Source organism: Phodopus roborovskii, unplaced genomic scaffold (genome assembly GCF_943737965.1).
Source record: "Phodopus roborovskii unplaced genomic scaffold, PHOROB, whole genome shotgun sequence".
NCBI classification, from domain to species: Eukaryota; Metazoa; Chordata; class Mammalia; order Rodentia; family Cricetidae; genus Phodopus; species Phodopus roborovskii.
In genome coordinates, this window is record NW_026126459.1 from 18155343 (window position 1) to 18177756 (window position 22414).

The 22414-nt window shown below is 40.4% G+C and overlaps 2 protein-coding genes across 3 annotated transcripts in view; one reads left to right on the plus strand and one right to left on the minus strand.

Moving 5' to 3' along the window:
* Positions 1-453: 453 nt before the first annotated feature.
* Pus7l (pseudouridine synthase 7 like) lies at positions 454-16030 on the minus strand. Its single transcript, XM_051189728.1, has 8 exons — positions 15083-16030; positions 13242-13401; positions 10711-10903; positions 9783-9881; positions 7700-7781; positions 6291-6568; positions 4290-4343; positions 454-1660 (listed from the first exon to the last, which is right to left on the minus strand). The coding sequence occupies exons 1-8, from the start codon at positions 15987-15989 to the stop codon at positions 1337-1339; spliced, it is 2097 nt and encodes a 698-aa protein (XP_051045685.1). The 5' UTR covers positions 15990-16030; the 3' UTR covers positions 454-1336.
* A 1621-nt stretch (positions 16031-17651) lies between these two features.
* The window catches only part of Irak4 (interleukin 1 receptor associated kinase 4), a 29280-nt gene continuing 24517 nt past the window's right edge, over positions 17652-22414 (plus strand). Inside the window, exon 1 of one of the 2 annotated variants that reach the window (XM_051189730.1) lies at positions 17652-17689. The gene's annotated coding sequence lies outside the window, so the exon portion shown is untranslated. Of the gene's footprint in view, positions 17690-19372; positions 19515-22414 lie in introns of those variants that run through there. The other variant, XM_051189729.1, reaches the window with a different exon arrangement.

The window sequence follows — 22414 nt, forward strand, 5'->3', positions numbered from 1 at the left end:
ATAGGTAGACTTTGAGCTGACTTCTGATTTGCTCCATAATACATACATACATACATACATACATACATACATACATACATATATATACACATGAACATGCTATTTAAGAATTATATTCTGTTCAGCATTTTTCCTCCTTTTGGAATTTTATTTCCTGATGCTAATATTCCCTAAATGGGCAGACTAGCATAGACATACAAAAGGACCTCTTGCTGGTCTGTAATATTCCATAAGGCTTTTGAAATTTCATCACAATGTGTTACAATCAAAGAAATGATACCAAGAAATATTCCTGACAAATACATCACCCCTCTTTATCCAAATTTAAATGATATAACACTATTAAGATGATTTATGGTGTGAGACAACTAAAACAAACCAATAAACATTAAGATTACCAAACAGACAATTTTTTTCCCCTTGGTGGCATAAAACACAGAGACAATTCTGTGGTAACTTAGGAAATGGATAATGCCTTTATTTCCAAAAGAATCAATACCATATCCAATGTGTGGGAAATGGAACATGAGTAGCTCTGAGTATAAAATCTGAGTTTTAGGTAATAGAAGACATAACAAAAAGTTAGGGTATCGAGTACAAAACTTGTATGAAAAGGTTTAATGAAAACTTCTAGTCTTCCTCCAAGATGATGTCAGATGTCAGTTACTGTAAGAACCTGCATGTTTCTGTGACCAGCCACCTTAAACTGGGAAGGATGGTATTTCAATTGTCCTGACACCATGGTTTCAATGTCACCTAGCTTTCCCTTTTTAAGCAGAGCAGAGGGGGCTCTCTCTCTACATGTCACTCGAGTGTGAGCCACTGCAGCCAGGGCACAGAGTAGTGTTCTAAAGACTGGAACTGTGGTGACTGGGACAAAAATCCCTGAAGGACGTGGAAAGACTAGTCACACAGCTTTAAACCTGCGGCTCTCAACCTTCCCGATGCTGCGACCCTATAATACAGTTCCTCCTGTTGTGCTGACCCCCAACCATAAAATTATTTCCGTTGCTACTTCATAACTATAATTTTGCTACTGTTATGAATCATAATGTAAATATTTTTAGATAGTTACCAAAGGGGACTTGACCCAAAGCTTGAGAACCACTGCCTTAGGCCTTTGATTCCTCAACTGTTATGAGTAAACACAGGACTTTAGTGAAAAAGTTTAAACTGAGACACTGACATTTACTTTAATTCATCAGGTTTCCAACCTCTTGACATACTGTGAAAATTAAAGGCAACAGCAATCATGAAGCTCAAGGCAGAGGCCCTAGAAATGGCAGTTACCCTTTCTTCAGAATGGCAGACACACGACTACATCATGGGTGCTGGTTTAAACATCACCCTTCATCATTTCCCTCAGACAAACAGTAGCATAACATGAAGCATCGAGATCAAAGGAGATGGACAGAGATGAGGTTATGTCATTGCCGTGGGAACCTTCTACTTTATCGTCAGAGTCAGGATGGACTAGTTGGTATGACACATTGTGGGGATGTTTCAAGATGTGCCTGTAGCATCCTGGTACATTCAGCTTCAGGACAGGCACTCTAAACCTACAAGACTGCAGTCCGTCCCTGCTGAGGACTCCTTGGTACCAATGCCCTACTTTGTTCTCTGGGTACTGAGCGTTGTATCCAAGTACTGGCAGAACCACCTGGAGAGGTCAGGGAGAAACCACAACACATGGATTTAGCCCTCAGAAAGAAATGCCATCATATTTTTACCTTTAAGACTACAACCCAGATTTGTAAAAATAGTCTAAGGCTATACTATAAACAGGACAGTTGACCTAGGACATTTTGAATACTAGGATATTTTTAATGTTATCTGGTAAAGAAAAGAGCTAACTAAAACCAAAGACTTGGAAGAGTTAAGGCCATTAGCTTATATCAGGAGTCAAGGGGCAAAATTCAAAAATAAAGGTTGATTTAATTATCCAGTAAGGAAGGACTCCATCTCCAAAACCATTAAAAAAAAAAAAAAAAAAAAAAAAAAAAAAAAAAGCAGTAAAGCAGTCTTCTGTGATACACAAAGCTACAAAACTGTCTCTACTGCTAGCCACTGCTATTTTGGGGTAACAATCTGAAGTTCCTTTTAATAAAAACAAAGTAATCAACCAACAGGAAATATTTTAATTTTTTCAGCTGTATGTGCATGAGTAAATCTGTGATCCTTATGATCCTTAGAGGTCTTCTCCTTTGCTTAACGTGAGATAGTATGCTTGAATAGTAAAAGGCATTTAGAAAAACGGGCAGAATCCTCAAATACATAAATGAATCTCAAAGAAGCCAGACAGGGAAGGCTGAGGCAGGGGTATGAGTTGGAATCCAGCCTGGGCTACAGCCTGGGCTTCAGAAACTTGATTTGCTTGTGACCCATATTATCTAAGAAAGATGTATACAATTCTAAGCATATACTCTATAAAGTTGGTATAAAAGCCAAACACTGACATTAAGATTAAATCATAAAAGATTTATTCCAAGATGATTCTCTGTTATACATATATTTCTGTCATTCATGAAAGACAATTTACTTGTCATTAAATTATTAAAGCAAACTTGCATACCAATGAGATGATATGCTGTTTATTCTCATATTAAACACTAAACATTACCTAGATATTTGAAACCGTAGGATATAAAGCATTTTCAATGTTTTTCATTGTTGACAGACATTTGGATTTTGTAATTCTTGGCGCTAAGAGTTCCGCTTCACATAAACACATGGCACAAAATAGCAGAAGTATATTTAGAGCCTTTTCATAAAATGTTGGAAATTCTGTCCTAATCCTGAGTCAAAACTCATTTAACTATCTTTTTTATGACACTCAGGTCAGCAACCAAAACAGCAATTTTTAAAATCAAGTATTCAAACACAATACAGCCCAAGCATATACTAAGTTAATATTCACATGCTGATGAATGATGACAGGAAAATATTAAGTCTTTGCTTTCCAGAAGAAAGCCATTGAGGATTTTTGTTTTGTTTTGTTTTGTTTTTAAGAATAGAAAACTTTGTATGTACAGTAAGAGCTACAATTACTAATATTTAATAGTGTGGAATCTGATCTGAGGTGTTTCAGGCATCACCATCATCACCATCACTATCATCAATCATCAATCATCATCACCATCATCAATCATCACCATCATTAATCATCATCAATCACCATCGTCAATCATCATTAATCATCAATCACCATCACCACCATCACTATCATCAATCGTCATCATCATCATTAATCATCACCATCATCTCTCATCATCATCACCATCATCAATCATCACCATCATTAATCATCATCAATCACCATCATCAATCACCATCATCATCACCATCAATCATCATCATCATCATCATCATCATCACCATCATCAATCACCATCATCAATCATCATCAATCACCACAATCATCATCAATCACCATCATCAATCACCATCATCATCAATCACTATCATCAATCATCATCATCATCAATCACTATCATCAATCACCATCATCATCACCATCATAAATCATCATCAATCATCATCATTCATCATCATCACCACCATCATCACCATTATCAGCCACAATGCTGAGCGGGATGGTACACACAGGGCAAAGTGTGTGTGTGAGTGTGTGTGTTGCTACACAGAACCAAGTCTTTAGTGAAGTCACATGACACAACACTGGTGAATTCTTCTAGAAATACCTTGCATCCATTATGCATTTAATTTTCAATTAATTTTCTGTCACTATGCATTCAGATATCTTGTATCACTACAAATATTTTTCACAACCCCCATACTCAGTCTTGGGATCACAACCCAGTCTAAGAAGGTAGAATATAGAAAAATCTACATATACAATATGTGAATCTATTTATGTAACATTTTTTTAAACATAAAATCACAATGATAGAAATAAATCAGTGATTCCAATGAAATAGGATCAATACAACCCTGGAAATAGGATTAATGTGGGGGGTCAAACACTGGGGAAACATTGGAGGGAGATGTGAGCAACGGGAAATCTGAGAGAGACATGAAACTATTCTAACTTAATATTGAATTTTCCAGTGTCCATTATTATATATATTTATCAAAAGCAAGGATAAATTAAATTATTAGGGTTTAGATTATAGCATAATAAGTTTAATAGAAGCATAACTGAATTACAGAAGTATAAATTATTAGGATATATAATAAACAATTTAAAAGTTCTCTAGGAAGGGAGGATTTGTCTTTAGGGGACAATGCTTATTCAAATCTACGTGGGGGTAACTTTTAACCAAACTTACCTGGTGTATTGCATAAGTGTTAGCTGATTCCTCTTCTTTGGTTACCAGGTGAACCTAGTTTCATAAAATACAATGGGAATGAGTATTTTCAAAGTGTTCACATTACCTCAGTGTTTCCTAACTCTGATTCCTACACTGAATATACACATGTTCAAGCACAATCTTTTTACAATAACTTGTCTCCTTGAGCCCACTACATTAAAAATTAGACCAATTCTTTCTTCTTTACCCATGTACCACTGAAGCTGGCAAACAGGTGACACTTTCCTCAGTCACCAACAAATGATGCCAAACCGAATGTCTGCTTCTGTATAGCCAGCCCCTACCTTCAACTGTCCCTGTCCCCAGGAAACACAGTGATATTTTTATTTAGCCATGGGGTTTATGGATATTTATTTCAGAGGACAGTAGTAGGTATCTGAAGCCAAAAGGGAAATAAGTCAGTGTGTGATTTAAGTGTAAATTAACTTTGCTCCACAACGTCACAGAATACACAACCCTCAGCTGGACAAATGCTCAGCTGTTGGGAGTACTGCTCTTGCAGAGGACAGGCTTGGAGACGCAGATGTGCCTGAATAAACCATGAGTTTTCAGACACAGGGCCAATAAACTCCTGCTGGATTTTCTCTTAATTAGTTTGAGGGAGATTTCTATTACCTGAAACCAAACAGCCTTAATTCATACATCTGGAGTTCATCATTGATCTAGGGAAAGCTTTCTTTAAGCAGAGCTTAGTCTACCTTCCCTCTAGTTTGAAGGGCTGGGCCATGATGTACCTCTTACTAGCCAATTCCTAGGTCTACCTTCAGGTTCCTCCAGAGGAGACCCACTTGCACTCCTGGGTCTTTCTACATACATTACATAGATTTTTCTGAATTTTCCCTTTCCCATCTCAGCCTTAGTTCTCACTCCTATAGAACGGAGTTCAAAGACTGGACCTCTGAAATCCTTTACTCCCCTAAAATCCAACTGTTTTGCCACTTATAGCGTGAAGCACCACTCAGGGTCTTGTCCTTGGTTTTAACCCTGCTAAAATTGACTTAAGATAATATTAAAGAAAAACTCTTTGTTCCTTTTGTTTCACACTATTATGTGAACTCTCATAAGACTCACAGAATTCAGCTTCACTAATTAGTTCAAACCTATTGAGAGAAAAATGCCAGGTGGACAGGAAAGAAACGCAAAACAAAGTTTCATAAAATAGTCATACTATAACTTCATTAATATAAATGTCATAAAAATGACATCTACATAAAACCACATGTATAGGAAAGAAACATAGCATCCCATGTCCTCATATTACTGAACTTTCCTTTTTCCTCTTTTAATCTGTACATCTCTTACACCTGTCTTTCCTTGGTGTTATACATAAATAAAAGTCACTTTCTGCAGGCATTTGGGGAAAGCAGAGAGAAAGAACACATGCTGGACAGCAGGGAAGCTAGGGATGGCACGCAGATACCCCAGCTCTGCGTGGTTTGATTCTTATTTTTAAGAGGGCAGCCTAACAGGTCCCAATGCATTACACGTACAGGTTTCTTTGTTTTTGAGACTGTGCTCTTTAGAGGAGGCTTTACCACCTTTCATTCTGTACCACTATTTCTTCACTTAGCAACATGGGGTGATTCTCAGCCGTTAGAAAAGCACAGTCAGAGATTGTTGTGTGATATCTTAACATAATAATTACGCTTGCTTGGAGTCAGAGGGCAGAGCTAGCCACTAACTGACCAAAATTAACCATAGAGGTTTTGGAAGACTGAGGACAGATAGGAGACAAGAGTAAGGAGGGGCTTAGAGAGGATCTCAGCCTTTTGGATGAGGAACCAAGGAAATAGGTCATCGGTGGCTGCTCTGCTGCTTCTCTGACCATGCAGGTTCTTACCCTGATATCTGATTCCCAGTTTTTATTGATAAAGCAAACAGAAGTGTTTCCAAACCCAAATGTCTTGCAATTACTGTCTCTGGTGTGGCAAGTCACCTCTTGGATGGATGGACACTCACTTTACTGCTTGAGATATGCTCGTCAATGTCTTCATCCAAGCAGATCAGGTCCCCCTCCACCACTCTGGACCCATAGGCTGCAAGCCTATAAGATGCTGCCTCATTCCAAATCTTGCTGCTGTAGGCATGGATGTAGAATATGCGCATGGAATGAGGAAAAGAGAACCAGGCCTGGATGCAGCCTTCCTCTGTCATACCAAAGCGATGCAGTGACTCCAGCAGGGCCCGCTCTCGAATTCGGAACTCCGGCATCAGTGAGAGCGTGCCTTTGGCGTCCTCTGAAATGGAGAACAAATCAGCTGGTAGGCTCCCCCACTGCAAAGCTACTTGGGGGATGCCTTTTTCAAGCAGTCTGAGTGGGAGGCAATCATTTTGTGGGCACACTGAACACTACTGCTTAACCCAGTTATACTTTTAGAAGCTTGCTTGTTTTGTTTTGTTTTTAACTTTTATTTTCTTTGAAAAATAAGAACAAGCAAGCCTAGCATTAGGAACAGCTGGCCAGACCAGACCCCTTTCCTCAGAACAGAGTTAATCTAATTCAGAAGACTGCCCAACAAAAAGAACCAATCACCAGGGACTAAATAAGCTGGTAAGCTGGAGGGGCCTCAGAGTTTCTGAAGAACTGTTATGGATACAGAGTAGACTGTCAGATGAAGAAGCCGTGGCAATCTCTATCCTGGCTAATGGGTTTTAAAACATGTAGTGCTGAGCTCCAGTGATGCTTACTCAGGGAGGACCTTGTAACTGGTATTTAATAAAGGTTGTGGGTGTTTGCTGAGTGCACTAAGGCTTTGGAATCACTGACATGGGGATTTTCTCCTCAGACTCCACAAGAGAAACAAATCATACATGGACAGCAAAGCCACAGCTTATCTGCCATCACACTCACAATCAAAATCGTGTTTCTTTAGTGTACCTGCAAACGACGTCATACATATACATCCACATCAAAGAGGAGTCAGGAATCCATGGCAGCCCTTCAGAAACAATCCCGAAAGGACTTGATATCACAGATGAACTTCACTCAGCTGGAGGTTTTGCTGCTTGCTGTGGCCCTACTACCATCAGCAGCAGTGTGGAACAGACCTCCTCCTATAGGACTTCAGTGCAGGAAAACTAAGAAAAGACTTCCTGCCTCTCCTTATCCCCAAAGTACAGTTAGGATAGACAAAAGTCCAAGCAAGCAGCCCAAAATGAAGTACATGTGTCAGGCATCCACATTATTCAAACTGCAAACTACTACCTATTGTTTGTTCAGCCTACCAGTCTCCCAGCTGCTTCCGCTATGTCTTAAGGAAAAGCCCATGCAGGGTGGTTTTAGGGTTTTTTGGGTTTTGTTTGTTTATTTGTTTGTTTGGTTTTTTCTGTGTCTATATTACTATAGATTAGTAAAGAAACTTACATACCAGTTTGAAGAAAGTATTTCTTTGCTTTATTTACAGGATCATCCATGTCTTCTGGAGTAAGAAATAATTTTATGGCCCTTACCTTGAAAAATTAACCAAGTAAACAGGTTTTAAAACATGGCAAATTACTTATTTAAAAATATGCAAATTCTTGGGCACCTGGAAAGGGCAGAAAACATTGCTTCAAGTTCTTCCTTAAGGTTTCAACACTTAACTGGTTTCAAATATAGAGATAACCCTCTCATACAAACTTAAAGTAACTACAACAAAACATTATCCTGGAAAAGGCCCTTCCTCAAGCATTGCATTCCCATCATTCTTTATTCAGCTGAGATATAAGCAGGAGTGTAAAGTGATGAGTTGGTATATAAAGGAGTTTGCTTGCCACCACGCCTGATGATCTGAGTTCAGTCTTCAGGACCCACATGGTGGGAAGAGAGAGACTATTTTGGCAAGATGTCCTCTGACCGCCACACTGGCAAAATACAATAAAGCAGCCACTTTAATATTTTACTGAACATTTTAGTAGTTTATTTTAAAACATACACATATGTTTCTTTTCTAATTTAAAAAAGGTATCCACTTAATCTGTGTTATTTTATCACTGGGACTTATTTCTGAGTATGTAGTTCATAGTATAGAAGCAACTTAAAATAATTCATTCATCCCAATTTCCATTTCATCATCTTCTACAGTATTCATCCAAACAAATATTCATAAAAAGTTAATACATCTGTGGCGGTTGGTTTTCTGTCAACTTGATATATGCCAAGGTCACTTGGGAAGAAGGAGGCCAGTTAAGAAAATGTCCCCATCAGATTGGTCTGTGGGCAAGTTTATAGAGCATCTTCTTGATTAATGATTGATATGGGAGAGCCCATCTCATTGTGGGCAGGTGGACCCTATTATATTAAAAACAAACACACAAACAAAAAGCAAGCCAAGCAAGCCATGGGAGCAAGTCAGTAAGCAGCACTCCTCCATGAACTCTGTTTGGTCCCTGCCTCCAGTTCCTGCATTAGCTTCCTCTGATAATGGACTGTAACCTGTTTGCCAAATCAACCCTTTCTTTCCCAGGTTGCTTTTTGTCATGGAGTATTATTATAGCTACAAGAAGCAAACTAAGACAACAGCCAAGCAAATGTTTGTCTCTATTACATGCTGAGGACTGTGTGGGATGTGACAGATAGAGCACTACCTACTGGAAAAGACTGAGCCATTTCAACAAGATAATCATAACAGAACAAGATGAGAAGTCCCAGATCACAAATCAGTGGACATTTAAGATACAAAAAGTAAAGATTAGGGAGGGGTGCTTTAAGCAAAGAAAGGAGATGTGGCATGCCAGCTACAGGAACTGACCCCTAGCTTATCTCTCATGCTAGCCTCTCTCCTACATGTACCTACATGCAGTTCTCCCCTACATGTACCAGGTCTGGTTATATGAGCAGAACTCAGCAAAGCTAAAGGCCCATCACCATCACTTTGCCTAGTTTGTGGAAATGCAGGTTACTCTACCAGTGGATCTTTTATTCAGTTATAGAGTCAAGGATCACTGGTCAAATTTATATCATTTCAAATAAAAGTTAAACACAAGGCCATTGAATATAGTTGGCTTTCTTATAATGTGAATCCAAGAATATGGTAGCTGCCATATGATATAAAACATGACGTATGGGAACTGGCTTTTGGGAGCCCATTCCCTGCAGGGGAATACTTTGCTCAGCCTAGATACAGGGGGAGAGCCTTCCTCCTGCCTCAGCTGTATGTTGAGATGTGACAGACTCTATTGACTCCCTATGGGAGGCCTCACCCTCTCTGAGGAATGGACGGGGTGGGGAGGCGGATGGAGCAAGAAGAGGAGAGGAAGGGGGAACAGGGATTGGTATATAAAAATTTTTTAAAAGTTTAAAAAAAAATAAAGATAAAATTGGCTTTCATAGGAAAAATAAAAAATAGGATGCATGGTGTGTATGAGAGTGTATGCACGTGCACACACATGCAGTTATATGCCGCAATTAGATATGCAATGAGCTTATGCAGTAAGTATAAGAGTTAAGGTTATCGTTTTGAAAACTCATACCATTTCATTCTTCAGTAAAGCCAATCCGATTTGGTCTGTTTGAATTTTCCTTCCTTTCCCAAACCTCTGTGGTCCATAGTAATTCACAAAACCTTTAGTCTATGAACATAAGAGAATATAATAAATTAGAACTTCATAAATATAGTATGCCAAAGTATAATCAAACATTTCTCTTCATATTTAATTGACAAATCTGATAATTACCAATAATACAGAGAGGCCAAATGGTGTAAGAAATGCTAAACAGTTATACACTGGAAGGAGAATAGGATAGATACAAATCAGCCAGTAAACCCTCAGGGACAATGGTGTAAAGAGGAGAGGAAGGGAGGTACTGAGAGCCAAGGCCCACCTAGGCTGGGAGACCCTGTCTGAGAAAACCAAACTAACCCAAAATTTACTACATGGGACCAATGAAGACCAAAGCTTTAAAATAGCCTTCCATTCACAACAGGAAGGGGTCCCTAGTACATGTGACTTAAAGAGTTAAGCCAAATGAGGTGGGGTGTACTGGGATAGGGTGCACATTAAACCTTCGCCAGTCCCACTTATCAATATTCTGACTAGCTCTTGGTCATTCAGTCTTAAATTAGACCAATAAGATAAGCAAGGTGAAACAAAGGTCACACATCTTTACATAGTTAAACAAGTGCCATATAAACAAATGTAACATACCTTTACATGGTAATATTCTGCAACAAAAATAAATGTAACACATCTTTACATAAAGTAATATTCTACAACAGTCTCTTTTTATTTATGTTATGTTTTGTTTCAATATGAAGCATCTTGAAGGCAAAATAAGCCAACACTTAATTATCATTTTAGAAATTAATTAGATATATACACATTACAAAAACAATCTTTTTTTAATCTGAGAGGATTATAGATTTTCCTGTAATGCAATTTCAAAATTGTGTTTTCTTACCTTAACATTCTCTATTGCCTCCAAAATCCTCTCACTCAGGCTTGCAGAATCATTTGTTTGAGTTTTTAGATTTCTGATGACAATTTCAAAGTGATTTCCTTTGAGCTGACCAAGTCTGAGAGAATCACCTACAGATCGAATATTAAACACATTCATTCTCTTCTTTTTAATTTCTTCCTCAATATTTTTCAACCTAGAAGTGATAAATCATATAATCAGTTAAATCTTGATCTAAAAAAAATTATATATTTACAAGCTTTAAAATGATAGTTGCCAGGGAACTCTTTTCAAAATATAAGTATGATGGGAGGCTGGAAAGATGGCTCAGTGGTTAAGACTACCAGGTTCAATTCCTAGTACCCAGTTACAGGAGTTCCAATACCCTCTTCTGGCTTTTACAGGTACCAAGTGACATATAGACATACATGCAGGCAAAACATCCATGTACATTAAATACATGTGTATAATGTTTTGGTGAAATTTTACGTTAACTTTAGTGAATATACTCTAAATATTCATTGTTACAGGACTAGACTCAGCAGATTAGTTTGGCAACATGAGCAGGTTTATCTATCATCTGCCTTCTCCTCAGCTCCAGGGGCAGAGCCTCCCAATGATCTTTCCTTCTCAGTGTCTCTTCCAATATCACTGAAAAGACGAGAACCCATCGGCATCAGCAATGCTGCTCTGCACACTTCCTTACTCAAATGTTCAGTTTTCTGCCAACTTTAAAAAAAAAAAAAACAGATTTCATGGTCATGTTTAAAAAAAAAAAAAAATAAGCCAATGTCACAATGTCAGTTTATATATATATATTAGTTCTTATAAAAATTGTCTATTTTACTTGGTAGACTACTTGTTGTCCCTCTAAATAATTTCTTGATTTATAGACCTACTATTACTTAAGGGTACTTGAATTCCCCACACCCATAGACCAAATCAAGGTCATTTTTTCTTCCTTTCCTGGGAACTAATAATATTTATTGCCTTTCATTGTGAAAAAATTAACCTTTGTCTTAACAGTGTGATATCTAAATTCCTGTCATTCAGACCACAAAAACAGACTTTATATAGGTCTTAAAAGAATCTCCTTACAAATATGTGTGCTTAGTTTATAGCTAACTACTAAAATATTACATCCAATTAAGAGGAATTCTTATGCATGACTCAGCTTGGGCAAGTTTAAGGAAAGCATCCAAAAGTTGCAGACTAAAGTACAAGAATATCATTTACAGTGAAAAACTGGATAAAATCTGTTTTTTGGTTTTTTGTTTGTTTGTTTGTTTGTGTTTTGGGCTTGTTTTTTGGTTTTTTGGGGGGGGTTCTTTTTTTTGTTTTTGTTTTTTGGGGGTTTTTTTTTGGTTTGTTTGTTTTTCAGGATTTCTCTGTAAAATAGTCCTAACTGTCCTGGGACCAGTTAAGTCTTTTACAAAAATTATTTTGAAACTCTCTCAGCAAAAACTCTCATACTATTTTATTACAAATATATAAATTACAGAGGTAACATGATTTTCGTGTCTCTGAAAAACATCTTGAAAACCAAGTGTTTACTGAAGTTATTTCTCAGCAGTGGAGGCATTCATCAACTGATCCTTTTCTATTTTCTAAATCTGAAGTATATGTTATTTCTTTTAAAATGGCAAAATTATTGATAGATAAAACTTCATTGCACTGAGAGGTAAAATTTGAGTCCTATACATTGTATTTAAATAAGAATGTATTTTAAATGTAACGGCTTATGATAAAAGCACTATAATAATTAAAAATATTTATACATTTTATGTCTTCCATTATGCTTTTCTGAAGTCAAGTGCATATTGAACATAGTACAAGATGTTTATAAACAATTCAGACAATTTAAAATCTACCACTTATCAGTTTTCTAGGCAAAATTTCCTATTTTCGGTAAGTTTTTTTCTTTGGGGTGTGTGTGTGTGTGTGTGTAATTCAGACAATTTAAAATCTACCACTTATCAGTTTTCTAGGCAAAATTTCCTATTTTCGGTAAGTTTTTTTCTTTGGGGTGTGTGTGTGTGTGTGTGTGTGTGTGTGTGTGTGTGCGTGTGTGTGTGTATCTTGTGAAAGGAGACCAGGAAAGGCCAGCAGAGGACACTGGATCCCTTGGGGTGTACTACAGACAGTTGTGAGGCTCCCATCATGGGTGTGTGTGTGTGTGTGTGTGTGTGTGTGTGTGTATCTTGTGAAAGGAGACCAGGAAAGGCCAGCAGAGGACACTGGATCCCTTGGGGTGTACTACAGACAGTTGTGAGGCTCCCATCATGGGTGCTGGGAACCAAACCTAGGGCATCTGGAAGAACAGGAAGTGCTTTTAACCCCTGAGCCATCTCATCAGCCCCAAACTTCATATATATCCAAAGCACATCTATGCATACACTGAAGACAATTATTTTATTAATGCAGAACATGCTGTTCGGTATATAATCAGTTAGTTAATATTGATTGTAAAGATAAGCTGGCATTTTCTTTTGCATTTTAACTTTATACTTTACTAGAAAGCAATACTGTATTACCTCTGTGGAGTCACTTTTTTGACAACCATCGACTGATAGGTGACTGCTTTCTTGTCTTTAAGGCCCGCATAACTGAAATCTGAAGGTATGACCCCAAGCTTGACGGCTAAAAATCCAACTGCTTCAAACATCTCCAGGTTTTCCTTTTGTAGGGTAAAAGCTGAAACAAAATAAGAACAAAAAGAAGATGCCATCTGTAATTACATTCTTCACAAACTAACAGGTTAGGATAATGAATCTGAAGTGAAGTGTGTTTTAAAGAAATCATAAAACTAGCACCACAGATCTCAACTGTCAGTGTTGCCTTGTTAAAGGTGTGCATTCAAAATTCACATCCTTTTCCTGGGACATAGGTCTACCTTCCAGTTTCCACAGGGACCATTTTCACTCATATATCCTAAATTTCAACACACAGACTCCTGATTTGTCACATTTCTAGTCAATCTCAATAATAGCCGTCCTGCCTCAAATGCTTTTTAGGTTCCAAGGCTGAATGTTCCATAGTAAGGGCTATGCTTACTTTACAAAGCATTACGTCATTGTCTCTACTAGTAGTTGTCAATCATAAAAACTAAGCAAAATGATGGTTGCTGGGAACTGAAAGTAAGATATGGTTATCCAATTGATATTAATGCCAGAATAAGAAAATGATAAGACTTAGGAAATTAATGGTAGCACAATAATGCAAATGTCCTTCATTCCATTAAAATGTAAACTTAAGAACAGCTAAAATAGAGCCAGGCGGTGGTGGAGCATCCCTTTAATCCCAGCACTTGGGAGGCAGAGGTAGGCAGATCTCTGTGAGTTCTAGGCCAGCTTGGTCTACAAAGCTAGTTCCAGGACAGCCTCCAAAGCCAAGAGAAACCCTGTCTTGAATCCCCCACCACAAAAATAGCTAAAATGGTGGGCTGAAAAGTCAGATCGGCCATTAAAGGCTAGGCTCACAAAGAAATCCTCAAGAATGGATAAAATGGTAAATTCTACATGCTATATATCTTACCATAATTGTCATACACTTATAAACGATAGTAAATTTACTACATAAATACACAGATATGTGTGCATGCATGCATGGAGGCAGAGGAAATTTTAACATGAGCTAGTTTGGTTCTTATAAAAGGTATCATAAGCAAAATCTCTTTCTGTTTTTGGACACGGATATCTTCACATAGTCCTCTTGGTGAACCATTAATTCAACTTCAGTAAAATTAATTTAGATTCAATATATGAAAATATTCCCATGTCTTGACTCATTATCCCAAACCAGATACTATTTCAACTAATAGAAAAAGTTAGAAGCCCTAAAGCTACTTAAACCATAAGGGCAGCAGTTCTTATCCTATATGTAAGCCTATATGTACTTTTCCTTTAAAATAGATGAACTTATCCATAGTATGGCTTTTCTCATGTTTACATTTGTGGATGCTAAGCTTTAAATATATGAAATATTTCCTAAGTCCAAAGGGTTTAAACATGCCTGCAGTCCCAGCACCCAAGAAGCTTAAGTTTGGGATCAGCCTCTGCTACATGTGATCATGCCTCAAGAAACTCCACAGCTAAGGGTGTAGCCCAGGGTTAAAGGCCTGGCCTTGCACGCACAAGGTCTTTAGTTCAATCTTGGGCAATGCATAAGAAATTTCACCCCTGTCATAGCGAATAAATGCAATTTAAAATCAAACCCACATCACTCCAAATTCAAACCTCTTACTTGGACCAGAGGCTCTGTAACACAAATAATCAGTCCATATATTTTTTACATTAGCTCTATAACCAGTCCTATCCATCCAAATTACTCACCTTTCATAATTTTTACACAAGAAAATGATGATTTACAAAATTACCTGTATATACAGCTTTTCTTCTCTCGCACTCAAGACGAGCTCTCTTTCCATGTCTATGTGCTTTCTCCCGGAACCTGACAGTTATGGCTGTGTTTGCATTTCCAGCACTGTGATCCAGCTCAGTAAAAGACTTGGTCTCCACAAGGTTTCCAAACTTCTTGTTGAGGAAATGGTGCACGGCTTTCCTGTGATCCTTATTTGTGTCTGGTTTAAAGGTAAACTTGGTATTTTCTTTCTTTGCATCCAAATATTTGAAAAAACCAAGTGCTTCTTCTTCAGATACCAAATGGCAGAGTTCTTTATACTCAGGATTTGGTTTTACAATGACTTCACTGCTTTTTCCTACAGTTATCAAAAAAGGAAATGTCTGCCTAACAGCACTGTGTAAAACAGCCCTTTGGCTTTTGTCAAGGATCCTACCTAGAGAGAGTTCCAGAGATGGTTCAATTAACTCGGTTTTTGAATTCCACATCCCTTTGATGTCACAGGCAAACTGTTCCAGCAATGTATGAGTTTTTCCATCTAAAAGTGAACTTAATAAGTCAGCGTTTTCTTTTTCACATTGAGAAGTCACACCATTGACACTGTCTTCTGAGCCAGAATGATGACTCTCATCACCATCAGAGTACCCAGTCAAGTTAGCAGGTTCTTCATCACCTTCACGGTATAGGGACACATCTTGAATATTTAGCTTTGGCTTTTTGACCAGATGACTTGGCTCGGAGTGTGTTTTACTAATTTCGTAACAAGATTCATCAATGGTCTTGCTGACTAATTGTCCCTGTTCATCAATCTCAGTGACGATGAAGTCACTTGGGGAGGTTTTTATAGTGCCTTGAAATCCAACATGATCATTAATGAAACATAAGGAACTAAACCTGATTCCGCCATCCGTGTCCTCTTCCATTCTAAACAGTACCTACAAAAGAGATAACACGGTCAGCTACCAGAAAAACTTACAGGTAAGAATGAAATTTGCTTGCAAGATCCATTCAGTTGTCTTCCTCTTAATTCTATGTTCCCTAAAACACACTCATAACTTATCTATGGATATATGTGCGTACCTACTTTCATTTAGCAAGCAGAGTTAACAGGCCAACTATCTGTAACCGAAGTAGTGGCTTGATTTTTCCATTCATTCCAAGTTTCTATTAGGCAGAATTAAAATGGCTCAATTTTAAACTGGAGAAATGGCTTAGCTGTCAATCAAACTTGTTTTTGCAGAGGACACCAGCTCAGTACTCAGCAGGGCAGCTCACAGCCATCAGTAACTCCTGTGACAGGGGATCTGTTGCCGTTTTCTGACCTCTGCTGTCCTAGGCACACCTGTGGTTCACATGCGTACATACACACAAAACATGCATAACAAAATAAATAAGCATATTTAAAAGGTTTAAATAAAAAATATATACAATATGTAAAGTGGGTAAATGTCCATTTCACCTGAAAAGTAGCAGCTTTAGGCCCACACAAAAGAAAGAAGAAAATAGGTCTGTTGTGTCGTCCCGGGAGCCTCACGATCTCCTGGATCTAACTCCAGAGACACTGTCGTGGTTTTTCAATATACTGGAAGTTAGATCACGAGGAAGAGTAAGACAGAAAGGTCTGCAGTAAATGGGTGCAACAGGTTCTCTGTACACTTAGAGGCAGGTTTATGTCCATCCTGGTCCTTCAGCGTCCTCTAAATTCCCTACAGAAAAGATACAAAATTCTCAAGCTGATAAGAGGAAATTTCTACCCAGTCGCTGGCAGCCGAGTAAAGAAACCCTTATAGAGTTTTCTTGGGGCTGGACACAAGAGCAATTCTACCCTGCCCCTGCCCCTGCCCCAGTCACATATCACACGGAGCTGGGAAGCAGCTTCACCACTTGGCTCTCATAGTTCTCATACTTTACAAGCACTTTGTCATCTTGATCAAAATGATTTAACCTCCGCCCTTCTCGGTCCTTCCCATTAGGCCATGTACAAACCACAGTGAATTCTATCACCATTTAACATTGATTTTCCTTACTTTTTAAATTCCCTCCAGTCCCCTGCATTCCATGCTCTGATTGCCCTAATCAAATCCTACAGATCTGTCTTCTTCCTTCCTCATCTTGGGGGGGGGGGGGCCACATTTTTTTTTTCTTCGCAGACCTCATCCCTGGCCTTACCATCTTCCCATATCTTCCCTGATAACTCCTTCACAGAGGCTTCCATCCTCTGGAGCAGAGCCTCTCAGTCACCATGTGGATCATGTTTCCAGCTCCATCCCACACTCCCTCACTCTCTTCCTCAGCCTCAGGCCCCACTCCATTCCAGCCATCTACTCTTATGATCAGTCTTACTTTCTCATCACCAAAAACTTCACCACCTATAGAAATCTGGTTTCCTAATTGTGGTGGTTTGAAAGAAACTGGCCTCCAAAGTGAGTGGCAGTATTAGGGGGTGTGGCCTTGTTGGAGGAAGTGTGTCTCTGTGGGGGCGGGCTTTGAGGTCTCTTGCTCCAGTTTCCTCAGTGTGACTGTTGGACTTCCTATTGCTGCTCCAGTAGCTCTCAGCTGCTCCAGCAACACATCTGACTGCATGCCACCATGCGCCTGGCCATGATGATAATGGACTGAAACTGTAATTGAATCCCCTTAATGTTTTCCTTATAAATTGCCATTGTTGTAGTGTTTGTTTCAATAAAAAGCCCAAAGACACTGATCAGACCTATTTTACCATTCTTAACAGTTCCAGCTTCCAAATTCTTAGGCATTTATGGCAGGCTTTTTAGTCTTTCTGTTTAGTCAACTTTTATCTACTCTGCGTACCACCCAAAATACTGTATTAAAAGGTAAGCCATACCACAAGTGTTTAGAACCCTAATATTGCCTTTACAACAAAGTCTAAACTAAATGCCCCAAGATTCTGCATCCTGTCTATTCTGCAGTATGATGTACCTTTATCCCATTACCCTCTAAACCACAGTTACAATGGCTCTCCTCACTACCTTTGTAGTAACTTCCTGCTCAATCTTTTCAGAGTCACTTTCTCAGAAGTTTTTTTCACTGACCAATAACCTTATCTATGGGAACCTGTACACCATTTTCTTTCACAAAAACCAGACTTAATTTTCTGTATGGAAAATGTTTTATTATTTATTGTCCATCTTCTTCAACTTAGTGTAGGTTCCAAATGAGCAGGAACTGTACCTTATTCAGTACTGATCAGCCCACATTTACAACAGCACCAAGCACATGAAAGATGACCATACCAAGTCTGCAATTAATATTGGTTGTTGGCCAAAAACAACCAGAGCACAGTAAGAGCTGTAATAGTGATGAAGAAGGAAGTGTTAGCTTCTGTTTGTGATAACCAGGAATGGTATAATAAGTTGCTACTTAAGTCTTTGAAAATAGTTCAAGAGACGGAAGTGGGGCAGAAATACCACATGCAAGTACAAACAAAACGGACAATATGTGGGAGAGGGAAAGCCCTGTACAGCATTGGGAAGAGGGAGTAGGGTGATACAGTTTTGGGAAAGACAGCTGAAGTCATGCTATGAAAGATACAGAACGCTCTGTCAAAAGTTGGAATCTGCTTTGTGGAGGTTTCTTAAACGACTGATGGAATTCTGAAGTCAGGGGTCCACAGGCCTTAAGAACTCTAGGAAAGGAAAGATCATAGGAAGGCTTTCTAGGCTAGGCATGGGGACAGCGGGGAGATTAAGGCATTCCAGCAGCTAGTAAAGCGGTGGAATGCAAAGGCAAGCGAAGCGCAGCGTGTGGGCTAGGCTGGCAGGAGCTCCTCCGCTGCTCCTCAGGGCGAGCCGAGGGTGCGGAGGGATCCAGCCCAGGAGAAGGGCTGGCTGGAGGCTGGCTCCCTGAGATCCTCACCCCCTATACACACACCAGCCACCCTGCTCCCGCGGCTTCCGCCACGCCTTCCTCCCCCTTCCAGGCCTCGCGCCATGTCGCCCTTCTCGGGGCCACCGGCTTCGGATCTTCCACGTCCGCCACTCTCAGACCCACGCGTGACCCAACATCCCACTACACTAACCTGCTCAACCTCGCTTCCAAGAGAAGGCGGTCCTCCCGTGTGACAAAGTGCGCATTCCCGGAAGCCTTCGCATGCCCAGCCTCCTACAGGGACTTTTAAAGGGACAGTGTCCCACTTGCGTCGTTCCTCCCTTGATGGAGAGCCGCCTGTAGGCACCTAGAGCAGTAGAGGGCGGGGAGGGGAGGCGTGGCCTTCCGGGTTGACCCCGCCCCTACGCTCTCAACCTCTGTGAGCACTCGCTCTGCTGTACTGCATGGATCTGGCACCCTGGAAAGCTCATTACCTTGTCGCTGACCGTCTGAAGTCGCATCGTGGCCCCGCGCGTCCAAACCTCCCCCCCAGAGTCCTCGCGGGACCGTGGCGGGGCGCCGGTCGCCTTGTGCAGGAAGCGAGGAACGTCAGAGAGGAAGTAGGTTGGGCGACCGGGCGAGGAAGGCTGATCTCAGGCCACGACCTTGCTGCCATCCTCTATCCGGGCCCGGTTCGCGACCGGCTCGCCTTACCCCAGAACCGGGAAGTGGGCGCACCTCCGCAGAGGCTTGGGGAGCCCCGCAGCCTATGCGCCGCGAGGGTTCGCTGGTGTGTTGCTTGCTCGCAGTGGGGAGTATTAGGAAGCTGTGTGTCACAGTCCATCAACAGGTGGAGGGAGGGGTCAGCGCAGCACTGCTTGGAAGCCAGAGAAGAGCAGAAAAAGCAAAGCCCAGGAGAGCGAGAAAGCTCTGGTCTCTTTTGGAATGGACACAGTGCCCCCAAAACAAGATAAAAAAAAAAAAATCCGACTTTTCCGTTCCTTCAAGATATTTCAAAGAGCTCAGGTTTCTTTTATTCTCCTGTTTTCCTGCTAAACATTTTTGCTATCTACATGTTCCAGACTGACCTGATTTCCCAGACCAAACTTGCGCCTTATACTCTTGTTTCAGTCATGCTTCTGTCTGAAGCAGAAAATCCTGGTGCAGTCTTCGCACTCTCTACATCAGCAGACTTTTGTGAATTGCCCTGCAAAATACATCTAGCACTGGGACACTAGCGCCCCTTCATAGCTTCCACGTAAAGTTTTAGTCGCCAATTGCTGTTTCTTTGTCCTTACTCAGTGCCCCCGTTGTTGTTGTCTATGAAACCTCCGCTTTTGCCGTGAATATAGAACTATCTGCACATTCTCTCGGAACTTCCACTGTCTTTTCTCTCAACGCAGCTGATAATCAAGTCAGTTCAAAGGTTTAAGGTTCTGGAAGTCCATCCTCTCATTTCTAATCTCCTGTGCTTGTCTGTTAGGTCTCACACGGAGACAAAAGGCTAACTGAGGCAGATGCTGGCCACCAAGTTCTCCCAGCATCCCCCAGTCTCTACCTCCAGTACCTTACCCTGAACTCTGGGTACTGGGTATCAGCCCAACTACTGGGCTTCCTACCAGCCCCCCAGCTTCTTTGGCTCCTGTTAAACACAGCCATTTGGGCTAAGCCAGTCTCTTAGCCCAGGCCACCACTTTTGGTAGACTGTTCCTTTCTTGCTCTCTGTCCCCCTCCTCACATGGCCAGGCTTAATTGGTGTCTGCCTCTAGCTATGCTCACCCTCACATCTACAATAAACCCATTAGGAATACTCATGCCCTTCCCTTTATTTCTTCACTCACAAGAACCTCCAACTTGTGTGCTGATTACTCATTTACACCAGAAACTTTCCCAGCAGGACTGATGAGCGTTCTCATTCCTCAAGATCTCTGGAGGCCCATAGTAACTAACTAGCCCTTTTAAAGTTGCAGCCCCTTGTCTCTCCGTCTGGCACTGCCTTATTTACTTATCTGTTAGTTGAGTTTAGGATCCTAGAGGGACCAGAGCCTCAGTGGGAGAGTGGGAATGGCAGCCTGCACACAGACAAAACAAACAAGATGGAGAGATGGAACACCAGCTCACAGTTCACCTCTTGACCCACAAGCAGGATGCAGAGCTGCCTGGAAATGGCCCAAGGGCCCAAGTCTTGAAACCTCAAAGCCTGCTTCCAGTAACACTTCCTCATCCTCCCAAACAGCCACCAATCAGGAACCAAGTGTTCAATTGTGGGAGACTTAGGAGGGCCTTCTCTTTCAAACCACCATAGACACCATTTAACATAGGCAAAAAGCATTCTTAGCTTGCTGCCTTCTTCCTCCATTAGAATAAAACCTGTGTGTGTTCTTGTCTCCTTTTTCTCTATTTTTCCGGAATAATGTCAATATCGATGGTATAGGACACTTTTTTGGTGAATGCATGACAGTATACATTTTAGTACATCCAAAGCATTTTAAGTTGCTACTGAAGTAAATGAGCAGATAAGAAACATGGATGTTGCCCATGTCATCTAAAAGGTCCTTTTGATGATGTATCAGGGACAGATGGAGCTGTTAAGGATGAGAGCCATTGGGAAAGCTTATGTGGAACATTTTTGTTTGGGTATAGGGGGAATGTTCAGTGAGAAAAACGTTTAAAATACGGGGCAAAATATGAGTTTGAGCATAATAAGGAGCATAAAAGGAGTGATGGAAGGGAGGAGGCAGAGTGGGAGGGAACCAAATGCCTTTACATAGGAGGAGACAAGTTGGTTTTGTGTGTGTGTGTGTGTGTGTGTGTGTGTGTGTGTGTGTCTGTTCTCAGTGTCTTTGGGCCCTGTCTCAAACCAGTTGGATTTGCTTGTGCCTAAGGAGCTTTGCTCATTGGGAAGGGCACAAATCCCATCCTTAGCTGTCAGATCTAGTCTTTTTAAATTTTGGAGTACTGCAGCAGCTAAGGAATTGAACTAGTCCTGAAGGATGTTAAACCGGTCTGAAAATGCTTTAAGTTTCTCTGGTATCTGGTGAGACAGAGAGGTTAACTGATGCAAAGAAGGCTGCAGTCCAGCTGTTTTAGTTCTGAGTCCAGGAAACAATGTCCAGAGTGGCAAAAAAAAGGAGGTGGGGGGGATAAGTTGGATGGCCTATTAGTTCCCCCTTCGGAGGTCACCCAAAGTGCTTTTGGGTGGTTTGGAGCACTGATTTCGATGGCTTCAAGCTGACAAAAAATGGATGGTGTAAATGGGACCACACTTAGGGAGTGTCAGAGGAAGGTCCATTCAAGGAGCCACAATATAACACAACAGATGGGAAACATCCAAAACGTAAGTCGGGAGGAAATAACTGTACAACCTTGTGTAGGCAGAGTTTTTCTATCCCACCTGTCAGCTCTGTCCCACCAGTCAGCTCCCAAATAACCACACAGAGATTTACTATTAATTATATATGCTCAGCTGATAGCTTAGGCTTGTTACTAACTAGATCTTACATCTTAAATTAACCCATAT

Excerpts from the sequence above, each read along its gene's own strand:
- Pus7l (XM_051189728.1), bottom strand. The coding sequence starts at position 15,989 with ATGGAAGAGGACACGGATGGCGGAATCAGGTTTAGTTCCTTATGTTTC. Across the intron at positions 13,402-15,082 it reads AAGAAAAGCTGTATATACAG|CTTTTACCCTACAAAAGGAA; the intron begins GTAATTTTGTAA and ends ATTTTGTTTCAG. Across the intron at positions 4,344-6,290 it reads AGCATATCTCAAGCAGTAAA|GTTCACCTGGTAACCAAAGA; the intron begins GTGAGTGTCCAT and ends TTATGAAACTAG.